Here is a 20,636-nt window from a genome sequence, read left to right on the forward strand (position 1 = left end):
AAGAAGAGTGAGCAGCTAAAAGATGAGGAAAAGGGGAGATCAAGTACCAGGATGTAGATGAGCTGGTTTTGTGAACAATATGGTTCTGCTTTTTCTGTCTGCATTTTAATGACCAATCCTAGGGGATAATTTTGATTCAGTATTCTAGAATCTGCCCTTGATGTAGCTTTTCAGTTCCAAGGCATATTTCTAGCTAGCAGTGCTGTTAAGAGGGCTCTTTTTGTTTTGACTCATTTTTATGTTTGGATTGAACTCCTATGAAGGGTTCGCATAATAAAGGTTTGTTTGTGGCCTGAAAAGTATTGGACTCTGTTTATTGATAAATATTTTTTTTCTGCACCTTTTATCAACCAGTTCTTTATCTTCACCTTTTATCGACCAGTTCTTTATCTTCACCTTTTATCGACCAGTTCTTTATTGACCCCCCCACTGTTGGGGGGCTTCCTTCCTGACAAACTGAGTTATTCTAGACCTAGGAAATGTGTTGATGTGTTTTGCTTAAATATCACCCTGTATCCAGCCAATCCTTATATATATAATTCTTCTATCATTCAATATTAAGAACTGAATTATATTTAGCTGTTATGCCTTTGCATACATTCTTATTCTCACTAAGTAGAAATAGTAAATTACGCTGTAAATAGTGCCTTTGACGTGCAATAGGTCACACAGAATAAGTTTATAAATAGAGCAAATGAGAGTGACAGAATTTAACTCTAAGCTCTAAATTCTAAAGATAGCATTGCCAAGAATAGTTTGTTTGAACTGGGATGCTAAGTAGATCAGAATCTCTACTACATTAGAGAGATATCCTATGTAAAGCACTGTCGATGCATAACTACAATGGTGTGAGAATGCTTCCCCATGAAACAGTCCTACCACATAAGAACATAAGAACAGCCCTGCTGGATCAGGCCCAAGGCCCATCTAGTCCAGCATCCTGTTTCTCACAGTGGCCCACAGTGGCCCATCCTTAGGGAATAGGTGCAGGATGTGGGTCTTTGCATGTGTGCCTTTCCCAGGCTGATTACTCCCAAAGCAGGGGTAAAGGCAATTATTGGATAGAGAAGATCCATGTGATGGGCCTTACTCACATGATTGCTTCATTGACACCCACTCTCAAGTAATCTGGGATTGCACCTGGAAAAGTGGCTGTCATGCTGCTATGGACTTATCATGCACAGAGGACTTAATTTGACATCACACTGGAAATTGGAGGGAAGGTCTGTTGCCCTTTGCATGCATTATTAGCTACATATTATATCAGTACAATCCCTTTTATACTTCCAGAATTAATACTGTGCCTGAGAATAAAACATTATTTATCATGTGTATTTTTTCCCTTGTTTTTCCTCAGAGTTTCAAAGCCACTGGGATAAATATGTTACTTCAGCTTTAGAAGTAAAATACATTTCATTGTTTTCCTTTCTCTCTAAAATCTTTTTATTGTTACCTTGTCGTCCCCTCTTAGACGAGTCGGCTTTTATGTGAACACATTCCAAAATATCTCCAGCCTTGAATCCAAATTTCACAAAGAAATAGCTTTGGTGAGTAAAAATGAATGCATTGTGGGAGAGAAGCGGTTAAGGACTTTGGAAGAGATTAAAAATACAGATGTGAAGATTATCTGCTACAGCTTTGTTCCTTTTCTGTTATCAAAATGATTATTTTTCCTATTTTAGCTGTAGAGAATGAAACTAGAATATGACCATAATCACTATAATGATGTCCCACTGTCCATAGCAAAAGTTCACTGTGATAAATTGCAAATCACCAGGTGAGTTATGGGACCATGTGATGATAAAAGCTTTTAGCAGTAGGTATGTTGAGATGATTAATATGAGGGTTGATGGATTCTGAGCCAGAGAAAAATGAGTGCCAAGTAAAGGCTTTTTTGGTGAATCATCTTTGTTCTGTAAAGTTACTATGAAGTGGTGAACACTATTGTAAGATTGGGTCATCACCATGACTGCAAGAAACAGCATAGAAGCTTCCTTTTTAAAGAGGTGTTATTACATTTTCCCCCTGGCCCTGCGTGGAGGCAACCACTGCCAGTGCTTGCCTCCATGCAGAGTGGTCCTGTGCACAGCATTGTGGGGTGATTTTTTTAATGGTATCCATTCCAGGAAGCCCCCGTGATGTCTTGGAAGCTGCATGGAATGGCCTACAGAATGCTGAGAAATGTGATTCTTCCTAGAGCTCTTGATGCCAAATCTTTGTGCAGGCCTAGTAGGTGGCTTTGGCTGCCACTTGCAATTTTACATTCAGCCCTACTCTCCATAGCTAGCTTCTGCTTCAAACCTACAGAGCCAGTGTTTTCAGAGCTTTTGTAGTATTTTCAAATGTAGGTCTTCACCTTAATTTTCCAACCAGTTGTCGAACTGAGATTACTAATATATGTATGTACTCATTCTCTTTATATGGTGTTTAGAATTTGTGCAACTGTTAGGAACATAGGAAGCTGTCATATACCAAGTCAGACCACATAGGTCCATCTAGCTCAGTATTGTCTACACAGACTGCCAGCAGCTTCTCCACGGTTGCAGGCATGAGTCTCTCTCAGCCCTATCTTGAAGATGCCAGGAAGGGAACTTGGAACCTTCTCCATGCAAGGGTGCAAATGCTCTTCCCAGAGTGGCCCCATCCCCTAAGGGGAATATCTTACAATGCTCACATGTCGTCTCCCATTCAAATGCAAACCAGGGCCAACTCTGCTTAAACTAAATGGAGTTTGATTGACAGCTGTGGGATTTCAGAGTTAAAGCTGCTCTGATCCATTCTCAGGGCTGAAAGAGGTGTGGCGCTAAATGTTAAACTAATCTCTTCTTGTTTGTACAAATGCTCTTGTTTGTACAAATGCTATCAAGGTATGTAGTGCTTTTTATAAACAAATTGGTTTTTCTTAATATATGTTCCCAATGCAAAACAAAACTCCTTTTCATCCCATGAATATTTTATATATGACTGTGATAATGTCCCATTTTTAAAGGAGTAATTAATCTTAGTCCTATTGTGGGACAAATGTATGATCTCAGTCAATCCTGTTCTCATCCCAAATAGCATGTTATGACTGTTTTTGTTTCCTTAGCTATGCCACAAACTTTATGAGGTGATGACCAAGCTGGGAGAACAGCATGCTGACAAGGCCTTCACCATTCTAGGAGCACCCAGGTGAACAGTTATCTATCAAATGATATTTTCCTTCACACACACACAACGCCCCCTGCCTTTGGGTCACTGCCTTCTGCTTCTGCTTCCTCCTCCTTTTTGTCTTCTGCCTTTTGGCCCCTGCTTTCTGCTTTCTCCCCACTTTCTGGTTTCTTGCTTTTGCCCTGCTTTCTGCTTCCCCGTTTCTGATTTATTCTTTCTGCCTTCCTCCCTGCTTTCCTCCATGTCACTGGGCTTTCCCCCCACCAGCATGAAGGGAAGCGCAATGGGGAGAAAACTCCTCCCTTGATGAGTGTGCTCTCCTCTGCCCCACTAGCCCTAATGCCCACCAGCCATCCTTGTCTGCAAGACATAAAATCACATTTCTTTCTGTTATCTATATTGATCACAAATCTAGCCCCTGTGCTTATTTGTCCCATTTCACCCCCATAGTTTGTACTGGGTTAAACGGAACCCCACCACCCTCTACACACGCAGCACACCATTGCTAAGGTTTATTGGACAGGAATCAAAATTAGCATGATGTGCTTGCCTGCTAAAGGCAAAATTAACAACTTTTGGTCTGAAGTGTTCTCACTGGATCCTAGCTGGGAGCCAGTTTCCATCTTTCACCCCACCTCTAACTGGCATCCCAGCAGTCTGCTGGGATTGCATCCCCCTCTCAACTTCAGATCCCCAGGTTTGCTTCAAGTAGGCAGGTGTTTCCCCTCTCCCAAGCTGGTATCTTTTTATTTTTTGTGTGATGTGAGGGCAAGTTTGGTCCTAATGTTCATATTTTTGCATAAGTTTAGTTTCATTTAACTCTGAACAAGATTTGTGTAACCTTGGTAAGTGCCTTCTGTATCTGCACAGAGCTTTCCAATTTATTATGACAGTATAGTACTATATAGTGGCCTCTTATATTTAGCAGAGGGATGGCTACTGTCCTTATCCAACTTCAGCACAGTGGATGTTGCTGATGCCTGACATCATCATCTTTTATTATCATCATCATCATCCTTTTTGGGACAGGGAATCATCTTAATCCTTTTTCTGTGTAAACCACTTTGAGAACGTTTTTGTTGGAAAGCAGTATTATGGATAAATTTATGTCATACAGACTATAGAATATTTGTAAAAGTCAGAGCTGAGCCAAAATGAGGGAGGCATTTTGCCATGTTTCTGCCTGCACCGCCTGCTTATGACTTTTTGGGGGGGAAAGTTGCAAATAAGGGTGAAATTGTTTGCAGTTCAGCAACCTCCCCTGGCACCCAGCCAGAGTGAGGCTAATGCTTTCTGATCAGCTCTGAATTGGCTTCGTGATGTTTACACAATCGCATCTGATTTACTGTGTGGTGGAGTGATATCATTATGTTGGTGACATGATTGCTGATTGGCTGGGATTATGAAGCTAGGAAGAAGCATGTTTTGTCAGAACAGCCACTGAGAGGGACTGTGGATTCTGGCAAACAAGCATGAGGAAAGGAGGCAGGTTCAGGGAGCATATTGTACAATCTCCCTTTGCTCCAGAAATATTCACTGGAGAACTTGAAAATCAGCACTACAAATTGTACATTCATTAAATAAGTTATAGAGAAATAGAACAGAAAAGAAAGAATGTTAATGCATCTTCATTTCTTTTTTTAAAAAAATTCCACAGAAAGAGGTGGTGAGTGAACACTAGGATGTATCCTAGCTTAAGAATAACTTGGCTTTGCTCTAGTATAGAGAATATGATTGATATTTAGTCAATCATGTGGATACTTTTGATATCCACAAAGATACTGAAGCCACGTATCCCCTTTTTGAGTAGGATGCTTATAGAATGCAATAGTTGTAGGCCTCTTCAGAATACAACACAATGTCTTTTTTATGAATCATAGGTCTGAGATGTTCTTAGACAGCAGATTTTTTCCTAGACATTGGGTTCCTCAGCTTCTGTTATTTACCTAGCACCAATTTAGGCAATGAGCCTGTAGTCATACCAGTTGGGAATCTGGCTTCAGAGTTTTCAGAAGTCTTAATTTGTAAAATATATCCCTTCTTGTTATTACTTAAGGTATGATGGCTATAATATATGCATTTTCATTATAGTGAAATACGTTATGTTCATATTCTTATGTTATGTTCAACATACATACAGATTTGTACACACAATTAATCTAACATTTATGTTCCTGCACATACAGTAGAACATGTCCTATTTGTTCCTTGTATTTGAGGCAGCCTGTATGTTTAAGACGAATGCATGTACAGCCCATCACACACAGAAATGTAAATGTGGTACAGACAACTTTATTTACATACAAAGTATGTCTGAATAGAACTTTTATATAATGTAAATTTGTGTTACCATGAATGTCCAAATCTTGTGAAGACCAACATTCAAATGTGAATGCTGACAATCCCAGGTAAATTTTGTGAGTGTATATAAACTCAGAAATGCACCATTGAATGTTAATAGTCACCAAAATATGCATTCACATGTCTGTCTGAAAAGTAGGGAAATCAATATCTGTTTGTTGGCATTTGCAGAATTAATTTGGGATTGTTATATTCATCATATTTTGGCTTTTCAGTGTATCAAAATATTGTATGGCTTGTCCTGAGATTGTGGCCCAGTTCAGACAATTATGAATAAACAAGGAAGGCATGATGAGCTTGCATGCTCTCCCTTCTTTTCCTTCATGCCAATTTTCATGTACCCTAATTTAATGTTTGATCAAAGTTTCCCATTACTTTCATATCAGGACATGGTAATTTAAATGCTCCCTATAAACCAGGATATCGGACCAATGTTTAATCCTAGTTTGATATCCTGGTTTGTAGGAAGTGCTTAAACCACAGTCTCCCAGTTAAGATGTTACAGGGAACTGTGGTTTAACAAACCAAGAAGCTTGCAAGTTAGCAGGCACACGAGGAGGAAAAGAAGTGTATGGTCTTGTATCTTCCTCACTCATTCATGATCCAACAGATAATTTTAATAATTTTTAAAACTTGTTTTAATAACTATTTTATTCTATTGTTATTATTGTGTCATGTATTTTAATCTGTGGCTTTTAAATATTTTAAATTTTGTACACCACCTAGAGATGTACATATCAGGCAGTATAAAAATATGATTAAATAAATAATAGTTTCTAGGGTTATATGGATATATATATCTGTTATTTCTCTGCTTATATATCTGTTATTTCTCTGCTTTTGTTCCAGATGTAATATGTAAGTGGAGAAAATACCAGAAGATGCAGTTGTTTTTTAAAAATAATTCTAGAAAGCAGAGTTCCTATAAAAGAAATATATGACAGGTTTCCAGGATTTAATCAATTCCTCATTTTAGATATAACATAATGGAGCAAATATATCCTTCATAAATTGAAATCCATGAACTTGGAAATGTTTGTGGAAGTTCCTTGTGGATGCAAAAAAGCAGATGAATGTATTTAAAGCCAATACTATTTTATGCCTTGTAATACTTATTTTGCATTCATCCAGTGATTCGGGTCCACTCCGCATTGCAAAAACTCCATCACCACCTGAAGAGGTCTCACCTCCACTTAGTCCTGAAGCTAGTCCTAATCATACGTTGGCACCAGCTTCTCCAGCACCAGCACGGCCTAAATCTCCTTCACAGGTAGGATGAGCAAAATTAACAGGAAGTGTTGGCACTATTATTGGCAAAACATAACTTTGAGGTTATGTTTAGGTTAGAGAGGCTTTCTGGATATATTTTACAGTACGTTCCTGTACCGTGATGCAGTAATTGTATTGTATTTCATATATGGGCTCCCCACGGAATATGTCCTGTTCTATGGCAAATGCATCCAGTAAATAATAGAGGAAAAACAAAAACAAAAACCCGTGGACAAAGCTCCACGAGTTTTTGTTTTTGTTTTCCCTCTCCTATTCTGTGGACCCCGGTTTTTTCCTTGGTACTGTCCAGTAAATAAGATGCAGGAGGGTGATAGTCCTTGTGCATTGATGAATTTTTAAATTGTTCCTAACATATTATTTACTTATTACTTTTACATACACACATGACTTTATTTCGGTACATGACCAGCTACAGAACCAGAATACAAATACGAATATGACAAATATTTATATACTGCTTTTCAACAAAAAGTTCCCAAAGTGGTTTACATAGATATAAATAAATAAAATGGCTCCCTGTCACCAAAGGATTCACAGTCTAAAAAAGAAATATAAGATAGACACCAGCAATAGCCAATGAAGGGATTCTGTGCTGGGGATGGATAGGTCCAGTTGCTCTCCCCCTGCTAAATAAAGAGAATCATCACTTTAAAGAGGTGCCTCTTTGCTCAGTTAGCAGCAAAATAATACAACTTGCAATCTGTTACTTGTATATGCTGCCTTTTCTCCAGCATCTAACTCAAGGCAGTGTACACTAGGGCTGTGTGCATAGGTAAATTAGGATTTCTGATATTGTAAATATCTGCCCTCACCACTAGGAGGCATCAGAATGTGGGGCAGTTGCTCTGGGTAGTGCAGTGATGGTGGAGCCCTTTAACTGGTGCAGGCCAGGCTGGGTGGCGCAGCAATTCTTGGGAGCTGGCGGGTGGGGTGGGCGGATGGGGAGTGATGCAAAGCAGTCTGGGAAGCTTGCACAGCTGCTGGGAGGACTACCCATGTGAGCTTCTCAGGCTGCCCTGCATCACTCCCCGCCTGCCCCCGAAGCTCCCGAGAATCACTGCGCCTCTCAACCACCCCTGCACCTGTGCTGGTTGAGTACTTAAATCTGAATTTACCAAGTCACACAGTCCTAGTGTACGTACCTGAAAAGAGCAGCCAGTCAGCCATCCATCCACTAACTAGACCTAAACTTGCTTAGCTTCAGCAAGGTGGCTGCAGCACCTGCCCTCAGACCAACTTTGTAGAGCCTATGCAGTAAGGATGAAAGATTGCACTCATCTTCACCCCAGACAAATTGAGAACTGACTTTTGTAGGGATGTGCACAAATCGAGATTATGGGAGCTGCAGTCAATAGCTTCTGGGAATCCCTGGTCAGGGTGAGTGTAAAGGAAATTTAAGATGCCATTGTCAAAATGTTTCAAAAATCAGAGCTACAAATGGAGAGATTTTGGCAATAGCTCTCCACAAGCAGTTTGTTAATGATTCCACAGGTAGAGGGGAGCAAACGTCTAGGGATGTGCATGAATCGAGATTCATGCACAGATTCAAAGCACAGATTTGACATTCTTAAAAGTGAGGAGAGCAGGTCTGTACCTGCTTCTCCACCGCTCCATGCAGGTTCCTGCTGTGACAGCACGCCCCCCCCCCCCAGCACCCGTCATGTGGTGGCTGCACGCACATGGTCTCCATACATGCACAGGGCCATTTGTGTGCCACCGCCATGCTGCCCCGAGGGGCACTGGGGGGGGGCGTACCACTGCAGCAGCAAGCTGCATGGAATGGCGGAGGAGCAGGTACGGATCTGCTCTCCTCACTTTTAAGAATGACAAATCTGTGCTTTGAATGTGTGCATGAATTTCAATAGCTTGTGTAGAGCTATTGCCAAAATCTCTGTACCTCTGAATCTCTGTACCATCTGTACCTCTGAATTGTGAACATTTTGACAATGGCATCTTAGACTTCCTATACACTCCTATACACTTATCGCGTCCAGGGATTCCCAGACGTTATTTACTCCAACTCCCATAAACCCTGTTACTAACCCTAACTAATATAGTTACTGCTCCCTCCCTGGTTGTTCCCATGCTGGTCAGGAGTCCATGTAAAAGTTCTTCTGATAAACTCTGTGTGTCTAATAAAGCATTTTATACAAGCAATGCATAGCCTCATGTTGTATCTGTGAGCTGAATGATATACTAAACACAGTGAGTAGCATCCAGACTTGTATGGCTGCAAATGGAAGAAGTTCCACTTGCACAAGGGGTTGTGTGATTTTTGCTCATCCTTCCTCCCCCCCCCTCCCCCCGACTTTTTCCTGTGATTCTTGCTGCCCCTGCCCTCTCACAAAATCTGCTCCGGAGGATCTTCCAATCCTCAAGAACAGCTCTCTGGACTGCAGAGAGAAGAGAGAAGGGGGTTGGCAAAAATTACACACATCCGTTGCTCGTGTGGAACTTCTTCTGTTCACCAAAGTCTTAATCTGGAACCTACCCATTGTCAGAGGAACTGAATGAGTGAATGGTTTTACATGGATCAGAATATGTAAGAACAATTATGGAGACTGTGGCAACCATAACAGTTGGGGGTTCTGAGATTAGAGCGTATTGTCCCTTCCACAATGCAAATCCCTTTGGTGGGATTTGGGGAGTAGAAGAGAGCAGGCTGGTCCTGGGTGAGTAAGAGGGTGTTGTTAAATTACTGATCTGAATTGGACAAACCAGATAAACTTAAAGCCTGACTATTCAATAGAGATTGTCCCCTAAGACTGTAGAAATTAATCACTGTTGCATTTTAAATGTAGCTGATCATGGAGAATCAGATAGATGTTTACTTGTAATGGAAAAAATGGCAGCCATTAAAACTGCTATGAATAACTAACAAGGATACAGCTGTGTGAGGCAATTATAGTTTTCCGTATCCGGAGCAATTACCATTATTATTAAATCCTTCATCTGTGCTGCAGTTTGCACAATGTTTTCTTCTATCTGTCTGGATTACTTGGATCATGAGTCCAGCCTTCAGCGAATATAAACTGGTATAGCAATACTCAATGTTAAATGTGAACATTGTGATATAAACAAGGGGTATTTATGATGTGAAGGCACTTACCCTTGATTCATGTTTTAGCTTTCTGATAAAATTATGTACAATTACATTTTTCAAAGGTTATGACTGTAGTATGTCCTTGTGGGCACAAAGCTTGCTCTTCCTCGTCTTGGTTTGCTCTTTCAGCCATCTGTACTAGCTTGAAATGTGTGTCTGGGCATTTCTGGGCAATATATGTGCAGGTTTGATCATTTCATAGGTGGGATGGGGAAGATCCTCTTGTAATATAAAGCAATCCCATTGGATCACTATATATTCTTCCCTAATTATAAGTTGGTGCAGGGAGTGGAAACGCAGTTAAGCATTACCCATAGCCCCATTCAGATGTTATAAAAAAGAAGGCTGTACTTGGGTACAGCCTCCGAAAGCTTATCGGATGTCCTGCCTGCTGCATCAGTCATTCAGCTCCTCTGACAAGTCACTCATCCTTACAGCATTCATCTGAAGAGGCAAATGCTGTGAGCATGATGGTGGGCGCTTCCGTCATTGAGAGGCTACAGCACGGAGTCTCTTGATCCTGGAAGTGCCCACCATCATGCTTACAGCATTTGCCTCTTCAGACCAACACTGGAAGCCTGAGCAGTGCATCTGAATGGGGCTCATTTCACTGCCTGAAGTGAAAGGCAGAGATACTGGCAATATATCTCTGCTCCTGCTACCCAGCTTCACACCTGGTCGATGCTGACTATGTTTGCCAACGTGTTTTTGCTCCATTTCCTTTGCTGGCCAAGAAAGAATCTCTAAGAAGGTGCTGGTGCCCCTGGAGCACCTGTTCGTTTTTCACACAACAGGCTTTACTGTGAGTTTACTGAGAGGCTTTACTGCGAGTTCGAAGTTGCCCCCCCAAAAAACGATGCAAAAGTGGATTTTTTTAACCCTGGCTATAAACCAGGCTACACTAACACACAATGAAAAACTCGAATTGTGTGTGAAGTGCTCCTGATACTGTAGCTTGCAGGGACTTTGGGGTAAATCTGGCCAATATGTGAAGGCAAACCCTCCATTCCAGAGGAGATGCAAGCTAAAAGGCCTGTGTGAAAAATGCTCTGGTAAGGTTTTGCTTAGAGCAACAGTTTTGATGTTGTTTTAATGTTGTAAACCGCCTAGAGACTTTGGTAGTGGGTGGTATACAAATATGCTAAATAAATAAATAACAGCATCTTGTTCAAGGTAGTGCTGCTCCAGAAAAACCTTATCTACCAGCACTAGGAGGCCAGCCCCACTCTGGTGGTTCTTTTCTAACCTGCAAAAGATGAGCAAGGAAACAATAGTATGAGCATGTTGGCTCAAGCTCAATCTTTATTTATGGTCATTGACCAAAAAAGAGCATGTTGGCAGTTGTAAAGAGCAACGAGAGGGTAGAATTTGCCCACTCTTCTCTCCCTCCCCCTCCAAATATGCCAACTGACAACTGTGCTCAGCTTTGGAGGGGAATCTTATGTTAAATATAAGCTTTTTAAAGAAAGCAACCTTTTAATACATCATAATTCACCTTACCACTAAATCACCTTACTGTTTAACACACACAAAAAGGACTTTTACTCTGGTGAAATCTCTGAAGACTGAATTAAAGGCTGCCAACTACAGCTGGCAGAAATCCAAAGAGTGGATTTACCATGGCTATTTTTATGCTCCTGCTATAAAAGGAATATCATTTCCTTTCCTGCCGGGTAAATGTGATTGGATTTCTTTTGTCACTGGCTCTCTGGTCTGTAAAGAATGTGTCAGCACAGCATGCTTATTGCAGCTGGACAACTCCTGTGTTGCTGACTATCAGCTGAAACTTATACAAATGTTCTGCCCTGCACAGATCTAGAGTATACATAATATGCTGATACTATCAGCCATTATCTTTCTTTGATTATTCATTCTTCCACAGTTCAAAGGTTTGTCATCATTCAGTAAACATTCTTCATTGTTGCTAATGTAGTAGAATTGTGATTCATTTAGATATTCTGCTAAGAAATAAGTCGTTTTATCAGGTGGGTTCTTTTCAGAGATCAGTATATTTTCCCAGATTTGATAACCAAACTGAATAGTATGTCAAAGTATTTTTTTTTAATCATAATTTGCTTCCTATGAATGTGAATACGATGTGGGGTGGGGGGAGGAAAAGACTAGGGTGTCCCAAGTTTACTTTATATTGTGGTAAAAAAACACTAAAGTATCCAAAGTATTTGATACTTCTCTACAGTTTATTCATCCTCAAAAGCCAATAATTGGATGTGTTCTGTCTATCTGTCTGTCTGTCTGTTTTTCAAATTTGTATACTGCCCCAAACTTCCATCTTTGGGTGGTTTACAACAACATAAAGCAGTTTAAAATAAAAACCTTAAAACAATTTAAAACCACAGTCCAGTTTAAAAGCTTGGGTGAAAAAAAACAAGTCTTTAAAGACTTTTCTAAAGTGTCTGAGATAGGGAGGCTCTTATTTCAGCAGGGAGCGCAATTCGGAGTCTTGGGGTAGCAACAGAGAAGGCCTGTCCCTTAGTAGCTACCAGATGAGCTGGTGGCAATGCAGACAAACCTCACCAGATGATCTCAATGGGTAGTGGGGCGCATGGTAAAAAAGATGTTCTCTTAAATACCCAGGGCCCAAGCTTTTTAGGGCTTTACAGGTTGTAACCAGCACCTTGTATTTTGCCCAGAAACTTATTGGTAGCCAATGTAACTCTTTTAGTTTACAAGTAATATGGTCTCTCCGAAATGATCCAAAGACCAACCTGGCTGCTGCACTCTGTACCAACTACAGTTTCTGGACTATGTACAAAGGCAGCCCCACATAGAGTGCATTGCAGTAGTCAAGTCTGGAGGTTACCAGCATATGTACTGAAGCTGTTTATCTCAAGAAACGGACACAGCTGGCATATCAGTCAAAGCTGATAGAAAGCACCTCTAGCCACCGCCTCAGCCTGTGACACCAGGGAGAGGTTTGGATCCAGAAACTCCCCCAAACTGCATATCTGTTCCTTCTGGGGAACGAACCGGCAGATCAAAATCGTCTCCCGAGTTCTGACTCCTCACAATAAGCACCTCCATCATATCTGGATTTGGTCTCAGTTTGTTATCCCTCATCCAGTCCACTTAATATTTTCAGTTTGTTACATCACAAACTGCAGAGTATGTTACACTACTGGGGCAGGATATAACTGACAATGACAGAGGCTATTTGTGTGCAGTTCTAGAATGTGTATTTTCTTGTCAGTAATTGTTCTGGGTTTTTTTTTTACTGCAAGGTGATCTACCTTTTTCTTAGACTGAGGGACATAAAATAAGGGAAATGATGCTTTTTTATTAGACCACCTGCTTGTTTGAAATGTTGCAGGCTATCAAAGTCATGCAGAAGTTGGTGCTGGAAGAAAAAATAAGTCTAGAAGGTGACTGCCTGGCTGGGTCTACTGCTTTTAGAACATAGGAACAGTCATACCTGAAGAGTGGTTGATAATCTGGCATTATTTTAATAATAATAATAATAATAATAATAATAATTTGATTTCTATACCACCGTTCCAAAAATGGCTCAGGGTGGTTTACATAAAGAAATAATAAATAAACAAGATGGATCCCTGTTCCCAAAGGGCTCACAATCACAATTTTAAAAGTCCAAATGATGCTGCACCAAGTTTGAAATACCAAGACATGAATGCTCATTTTACATCTATTCCAAGTCAGTTTAGGTACATCTTTCTGTTGCGTTTTTATCCCCAAGAAGTTTGTTTATTCTTCATTTAGCTGAGGAAAGGCCCTCCTGTCCCACCATTGCCTAAACTTACGCCAACAAAAGACCTGCAACAGGAGAATATCATCAGCTTGTTTGATGACAACTTTGTTCCAGAAATAAATGTGACGACCCCTTCACAGGTGAGTCAAGGATTAAGTTCTTTCAGTCTCCAGCAAAAGCTGTACATTTAATTTCATACATTGCGATCATGTAATGGGATAATCCCAGTTTATCTTTACAACACTCTTGTGAAGTAGGTTAGGGCTGTGAGATAGAGAGTTGCCCAATCAACTTGTGAGTTTTATGGGTGAATAAGAATTTGAACCCAGGACTCCCAAACAGTGTTCCCTCTAACAGGGATCCCCAGTTGTTGTTGACTACAACTCCTAGAATCCCCAAGCAAAAGCTATTGCAGCTGGGGATTCTGGGAGTTGTAGTCAACAACATCTGGGAATCCATGTTAGAGGGAACACTGCTTCCAAGTCCAAGACCCAACACTTTATTAGTTGTACCTCTGACTCCTGTAGCATAGTTACTAATTACTCATTAATGGTAAAACAGCCATATGATGAAATCCTTGATGAATATTTTTAAAATTAGAATTTCTTAAGAATGAGGCCTGATCTACAAATGCAGCTATAAGAATCCTGAAGCGATAGAGTGAACTGTTATCATTTAACACTGCAGCTAGGAGCACCTAAGTAAAATGTGCACATTAGGGAGATTGGATCTAGCCTAACCCATTTCCTGTTGGGTTATATTCCAGGAGTCTTTCATTTGGGGGAATATTAAAAAATGTGATCCCTTGCCTGGTCTGAAGTGGGTGTAATCCATTCTGCCACCTTAAAACTCTACCGCCGCATTTCCACCTCATTTTGCTGCATATGTAGATCTGAATTAAGTGACTTCATGATTGATTCCACAGAGTCTGTCAAACAGGAACAACAACATGTAGAGATTAAAAGTACTTTTTAGCCAAGTTGATATTTGGAATAAATATGTGGTACAGCCTAACAGGCTGACTTAACTTGGTTCTCAAATCTATGTTGCATCATTTTAATTATTGCTATTTGTGTTGGATGTTGTGCAAGTAGGAAAATGGCTGCTAAGTATTAATTAGAAAACAATTTTTTGCCTGGTGCAAAAAACCTCTCCCTAAATTTTTGACTTTTGAAAAGTTGTGAATTTAATGGTTTCTTTCCCTAACAGAATGAGGTTCCTGAAGCTAAAAAAGAAGAGTCTTTGCTAGATCTGGACTTTGATCCGTTCAGACCGGATGCTGCTGCTCCTGTGGCTGTAGGACATTCACCAATGTCTCAGGTATTGTCTCTGCTAGAAGTATTCTCATAAGAACATAAGAACAGCCCTGCAGGATCAGGCCCAAGGCCCATCTAGTCAAGCATCCTGTTTCTCACAGTGGCCCACGAGATGCTGCTGGAAGCCACAGGCAGGAGTTGAGGGCATGCCCTCTCTCCTGCCATTACTCCCCTGCAACTGGTTCTCAGAGCCATCCTGCCTTTTGAGACTGGAGGTGGCCCACAGCCCTCTGACTAGTAGCCATTGATGGACCTCTCCTCCATGAAGTTATTCAAACCCCTCTTAAAGTGTTGGCTGTCACTACATCCTGTGGCAGAGAGTTCCACAAGTGGATCACGCGTTGTGTGAAAAAGTACTTCCGTTTGTTGGTCCTAGACCTCCTAGCAATCACTTTCATGGAGTGACCCCTGGTTCTAGTGTTGTGTGAGAGGGAAAAGAATTTCTCTCTCTCCAAATTCTCCAAACCATGCATGATTTTATAGACCTTGTATCAGGTCTCCCCACATGTGCAGTTACGATGCCATGTACACTGTTATGTCGTGATTCTGTGGAAGCACAGAACACATGTAGAATTCAGGTTCCTGAGAAACTCAGGTTTATCTGTTTGGGGTTTTTTAAAAGCAATTTTCTAGCCCTTATATTTACAAAGGTATGCTTGAAAGTGTGTGGGCAATGCCGGCTGAAGTTTCAGGAGATACGATGGATGGCTGAATAGATGTACAGTGGTTAGTGGTGGGAGTTCAGTGTTTTACATGATTCTTTGCCCATAACTAACCAGGATAATAGAAACTAGGGGAAAAACCCATACAAAATGGCTGTAAGATGAGGAATACATTATGCAAAATAGAGAGATGCAAATATGCTCAGTGCATAAATTATACAGGTTGTGGAATTTGGCTTCTCTTATGGCTTAGCAGCAACAGTAGAAGTATGACTTAATAGTGAAGTGATTGCCATGCAGTTAGAGAACAGATGGCTTTGATGCCAGCATGTGACCCTTTTCTGAAATATTGCAGAATGGCTGTTGAGTCCATCTTCATTATAGTCCCTCGAAACTACTTTCATTGACAGTCTCCCCCCTGCCCCCAAATGCATATATGATGTTTAGAGTCAGCAAGTTTAAAAAATTTGTATAGAACCCACACACTACCAGTTAAGTTAAATGCAGGTTGAATTCAAATGACTGGGAGCCACACAGCAGCTGCTTACAAGTTACTAGTCTCCTGCCCAAATTATAAGGACAACAGTTGTTAATGTTACCAGGAAGTTTTTCATACCTGGCTTTTAGTTCACATCTCTTCTAGAATGGAGGTGTGCGTTCACATATTGGCCAAATTTACCCCGAAGTCTCTGCAAACTATCAGGGAGCACTTCACACACAATTCGAGTTTTTCATCACAGTTAGGGTGTAGCCTGATTTTATATCCGGTGTTAAAAAATCCACTTTTTGCATTGATTTTGGGGGGCAACTTCAAACCCGCAGTAAAGCCTGCTGCCTGGGAAAGCTCCAGGAGTGGTATTAAAGCAACCACAGGAAAACAGCAACCACATTGCTTTGGGTAATATACCAACAGGGCTTTAGAATGATTTTGAAAGCCATTTATAGGTTTTGCTGGTTGTGTTTCATTTACAACATCATTTTTGCATTGCTGTTATGCAAATTCTGTATTCAGTAGAAAAGGATGGTGAAACAAAATAGGAATGAGATTCACTGTTTATCTTGTGCATAATTCTGTATTATTCTTACTGACATGTAAGAAAAATGTAAACATGTTGATTTTCTGTGATAACCTTTATGTATTAAACCAGCTTCACAATATTAAAGCTTCACATCCTGAGACAGAATCCTTACTTTCTTGTCATATCCTCCTTGGTATCTCCCCCTGCACCCCGCCCCAGTCCCTGACAAAACTATACTTTCCAGACTTCTGGATACATTTAACTCTGATTTTCCAGCTCTAATAATTTTTCCTATGATTAGAACAGTATAACCATTGGTGTGACAAAGAGTCATTGAGGTGCTTCACACAATCAAAGTGAAGCGCCTCAAAGTGGTGTGCGGGGAGATTGGGCTTAGCCTGCTCTCCCTGCACACGAGCTTAGCGTGTGCCCTGGGTGGACTGATCGGCCACATCAGTCCACCCACATGACTACCAGCTCCATCACGGAGCCAATAGGGGTGGCGGGTATTGGGTTTCGGGGGCCACCTGGCCCCCGGAAGTCCCAGGATGCCCTGCACATTGTGTTAGGAGTTGGGAGTTGTGTTAGCCTCCCTGTCATGAGTCGCCGCAGCGTGGAGCCGCACCACGGCGTCTCATGGACAAATAGGGTTAGCAGAGCGCTCACTCCGCTAACCTCGTTTACGGGGAGGGGTACTTACCACGGTTTGCTGCCAGGAGTCACGTGGCTCCTGTTGCAGCACACAACTGCAGGAAACCAGACTAGGCTCTCTTAGCCCGCTTTCCTGCAGTTGTGAAAATTGCCTCATTGTCTTATTTATCTCTGTCTATAAAGATGGTTTAAAGCAGGGCTGCTCAATTTTGGCCCTTCTGCAGATGTTGGCCTACAACTCCATAATCCCTGGCTATTGGCCACTGTGGCTGGGAATTATGGGAGTTGTAGTTCAAAAACAGCTAGAGGGCAAAAGTTGAGCAGCCCTGGTTTAATGGAAGGCTTAGACAAGTTCATAGAAGATACCCATGATAGGTTAATGGAACTTTCATGCTCAGAGGCAGTCCATCCTTGAAAATGCTAGGAACAGCCAACCTTCGTGACTGGTTTGGAAGCTTCCAGAGGTATCTAGCTGGCTACTCCTGGTAGTAAAATGTGTCCTTAGATCAGAGATTCTCAACATGTGGGTCCCCAGATGTAATTGAATTTCAACTCCCATAATTCCCAACCAAAGGCCACTGAGGCTGGGGATTATGGGAGTTGAAGTCCAATAACATCTGGGGACCCACATGTTGAGAAACCCTGCCTTAGATGGATCCTGGATCTCTTCCAGCAAGGGGATTCTTAGGTTCACACCTTTACTAAATGGAGTGTTTTCATCATTAATGCATTTGTAGGAACATAGGAAGCTGCCATATACTGAGCCAGACCACTGGTCTATCTATCTCAGTATTGTCTACCCAGACTGGCAGTGGCTTCTCCAAGGTTGCAGGCAGGAATCTCTCTCAGCCCTATCTTGGAGATGTTAGGGAGGGAACTTGGAACCTAGATGGTCTTCCCAGAGCATCCCCTAAGGGGAATATCTTACAGTGCTCACACATCTAGTCTCCCATTCATATGCAACCAGGGTGGACCCTGCTTAGCAAGTCATGCTTTCTGCCACAAGACCAGCTCTCATCCTTGTGCCCTACCTTTCTCCACAGTCTCAGAGTGGCTAACAAAAATATAATAAAACAAAAAAGTAACAGTAATTTTTAAAAAACCTATGAAATATAAAAACAAAATTACCCCATAAAATATAAAAGCAACACAAAAAACCAAGGCGAAAAACTGCTTTAGAAAACCCCAGCATCAGTGACGACTTGGAGGTTATTGGGGAAAGCCCTCTGAAATAGAAGCATCTTCAAATCCCTTTTAAAACATCCCAGGGAAGGTGCCACCCCCAAAACAGGTGGTAGGGCATTTCAGAGAGAGGGTGGTCTCGCTGAGAAGGCTCACTCATGCATTCCCACCCAATGAACATCAGAAGGTGCTAGGGCATGCAAGAAAGCCCCTCTAGAAGGTCTTGTAGGGTAGGTGGGTCAAATAGGAGAAGATGGTCCTTCAGGTAATTTGGCCCTAAGTGATAATTGGATTTAATAGTCACAACCAGTCCGGAAACACACTGGTATCCAGTGTAATTGGTACAGTAGCATGTGATCAAAACATCATGAATTTATGAAGACTCTTGTCACCACACTCTGTACCAGCTGCAGTTTCCAAAAGGTCTTCAAGAGCAGGCCCAAGTAGAGTATGTTGCAGCCATAAGAACAAGAGGTGACAAGGACATAGATAACTGTAGTCAGGTCTGACTGATTCAGAAATAATTATTTTGAACCCAGGGCTGCCTTATCTGCAGGCAAACACTGCTTTATCACGGAACTAGAGCTGCAAGCTGATCATGACACCCTGTCAAGAGTATCCACATAATACAAGTTCTTGCAAATGTGTGCTTGTCACGTTCACCCCTTTGCATTTTAGGTGTGCGTTTAACACATCTTGGCTGACACCTGAATTTTAATGTGTGAAATAGCCCTGAGGTCTACAGCAGTGCTGTGAGCAGCTCCTGTTCATTTCCACGTGGCTTGTGTAGGTGGACTTCCCAGACGACTGTGACTTAGGAATGGAATCAGATTTCCTTGTCCCTAATGCTTGAATCTCAGTAGATAAAGCAAGCAAGATTTGTGAAAAACCTCACAAATACATTGGCCCATCCCATTAAAGAATAAATAATACTAAGCCAAGATCTGTTGAGCACATGAATTAACCATGGTGCTATCTAATTATGCTTTGCAGCACATAGAAGGGTGTACAAATGAGGTTTTCAACACTGTCCTTCTTTCCCCTCTTCTCAGACGCTACCCTGGGATTTATGGACGGTAAAGTAGCTTGTATCTTTGTATGTCGTCTTGTTGTTGCCTGTTTATGTACCACCATCACCATACAAAGTGTTTCACAGAATGACATAAACAAGTCAGAATCAGTCTCTGCCCCAAGGAGCTTGTAATTTAAATGTAGGCAGAGGTGGAGACAAAGGAGGAAAGGAGGAACAGGGTAACATGATGGATATACTAAGTGCAGTTCCATGTACTTGGAAGAGAGCCCCTGGTGGCGCAGTGGTAAAACTGCCGCCCTGTAACCAGAAGGTTACAAGTTCGATCCTGACCAGGGGCTCAAGGTTGACTCAGCCTTCCATCCTTCCGAGGTCGGTAAAATGAGTACCCAGAATGTTGGGGGCAATATGCTAAATCATTGTAAACCGCTTAGAGAGCTCCGGCTATAGAGCGATATATAAATGTAAGTGCTATTGCTATTGCTACTTCATTTGTTTTGGTTAGGGATGAGGACTGGAGGGTTACTCTGGAGGCTTCATGGAAGAGGTTTGCTGCACCTACATTTTCACAAGAGCCTGGGAGGTCTGAAATTATTTTTACATATGATGAAATGAAATATATTACAACAAATTTGTCTGTTGTGTTTAAAGTATGACTAACAATGAAGGACTATTTGCTGGGAGAAGCAAACCATCTCTGTGTTCCACCCAGTCCCTACAAAAAACAATCAGTTATCCAGAACAGCTTACTATTCTAGATAATTGGAAACCAGGTTACTAGGAACCAGGAAGTGAGATGTGAGAATGGAATGGTTCCCCGCGCCATCGGTGAGCACTTCCGGAGAAATGGTGAACTGTTTCAGAGCTGCTGGGGTTCTGTTAAGTGGGGGAGAGGAGAGGAACAGGAGGTGTATGAACTGGGTCACTTAAACTGAAAGGAATGCCCGCTGGATTCCCCTAGCTGGAAGCAATGGCTAGGAGCCATCTTGCTTGAGCTTTGCCATTCTACTCTTGCAGGAAGGCACACTCTAGAGTGTGCTATCCTGACATGGGTAAACATGATCTGCCATCACAGAAGAGGTCAGGATTGTGAAGATGTGAATGATGAGAAGGAGAGTTATGTCCGGGGCGGGAGCACGTGTGTGTGT

At 41.6% G+C, this 20,636-nt stretch overlaps 1 protein-coding gene across 1 annotated transcript in view; it reads left to right on the plus strand.

Moving 5' to 3' along the window:
- The window catches only part of LOC128330137 (amphiphysin-like), a 143,023-nt gene that overhangs the window by 98,173 nt on the left and 24,214 nt on the right, over window positions 1-20,636 (plus strand). Inside the window, exons 8-13 of the mRNA XM_053262481.1 lie at window positions 1,472-1,547; window positions 3,089-3,171; window positions 6,643-6,781; window positions 13,640-13,768; window positions 14,838-14,948; window positions 19,511-19,534. Of these exons, the coding sequence (XP_053118456.1) occupies window positions 1,472-1,547; window positions 3,089-3,171; window positions 6,643-6,781; window positions 13,640-13,768; window positions 14,838-14,948; window positions 19,511-19,534 (562 nt within the window). The remainder of the gene's footprint in view (window positions 1-1,471; window positions 1,548-3,088; window positions 3,172-6,642; window positions 6,782-13,639; window positions 13,769-14,837; window positions 14,949-19,510; window positions 19,535-20,636) is intronic.

This window comes from Hemicordylus capensis, chromosome 6 (assembly GCF_027244095.1).
Source record: "Hemicordylus capensis ecotype Gifberg chromosome 6, rHemCap1.1.pri, whole genome shotgun sequence".
Lineage (NCBI taxonomy): Eukaryota > Metazoa > Chordata > Lepidosauria > Squamata > Cordylidae > Hemicordylus > Hemicordylus capensis.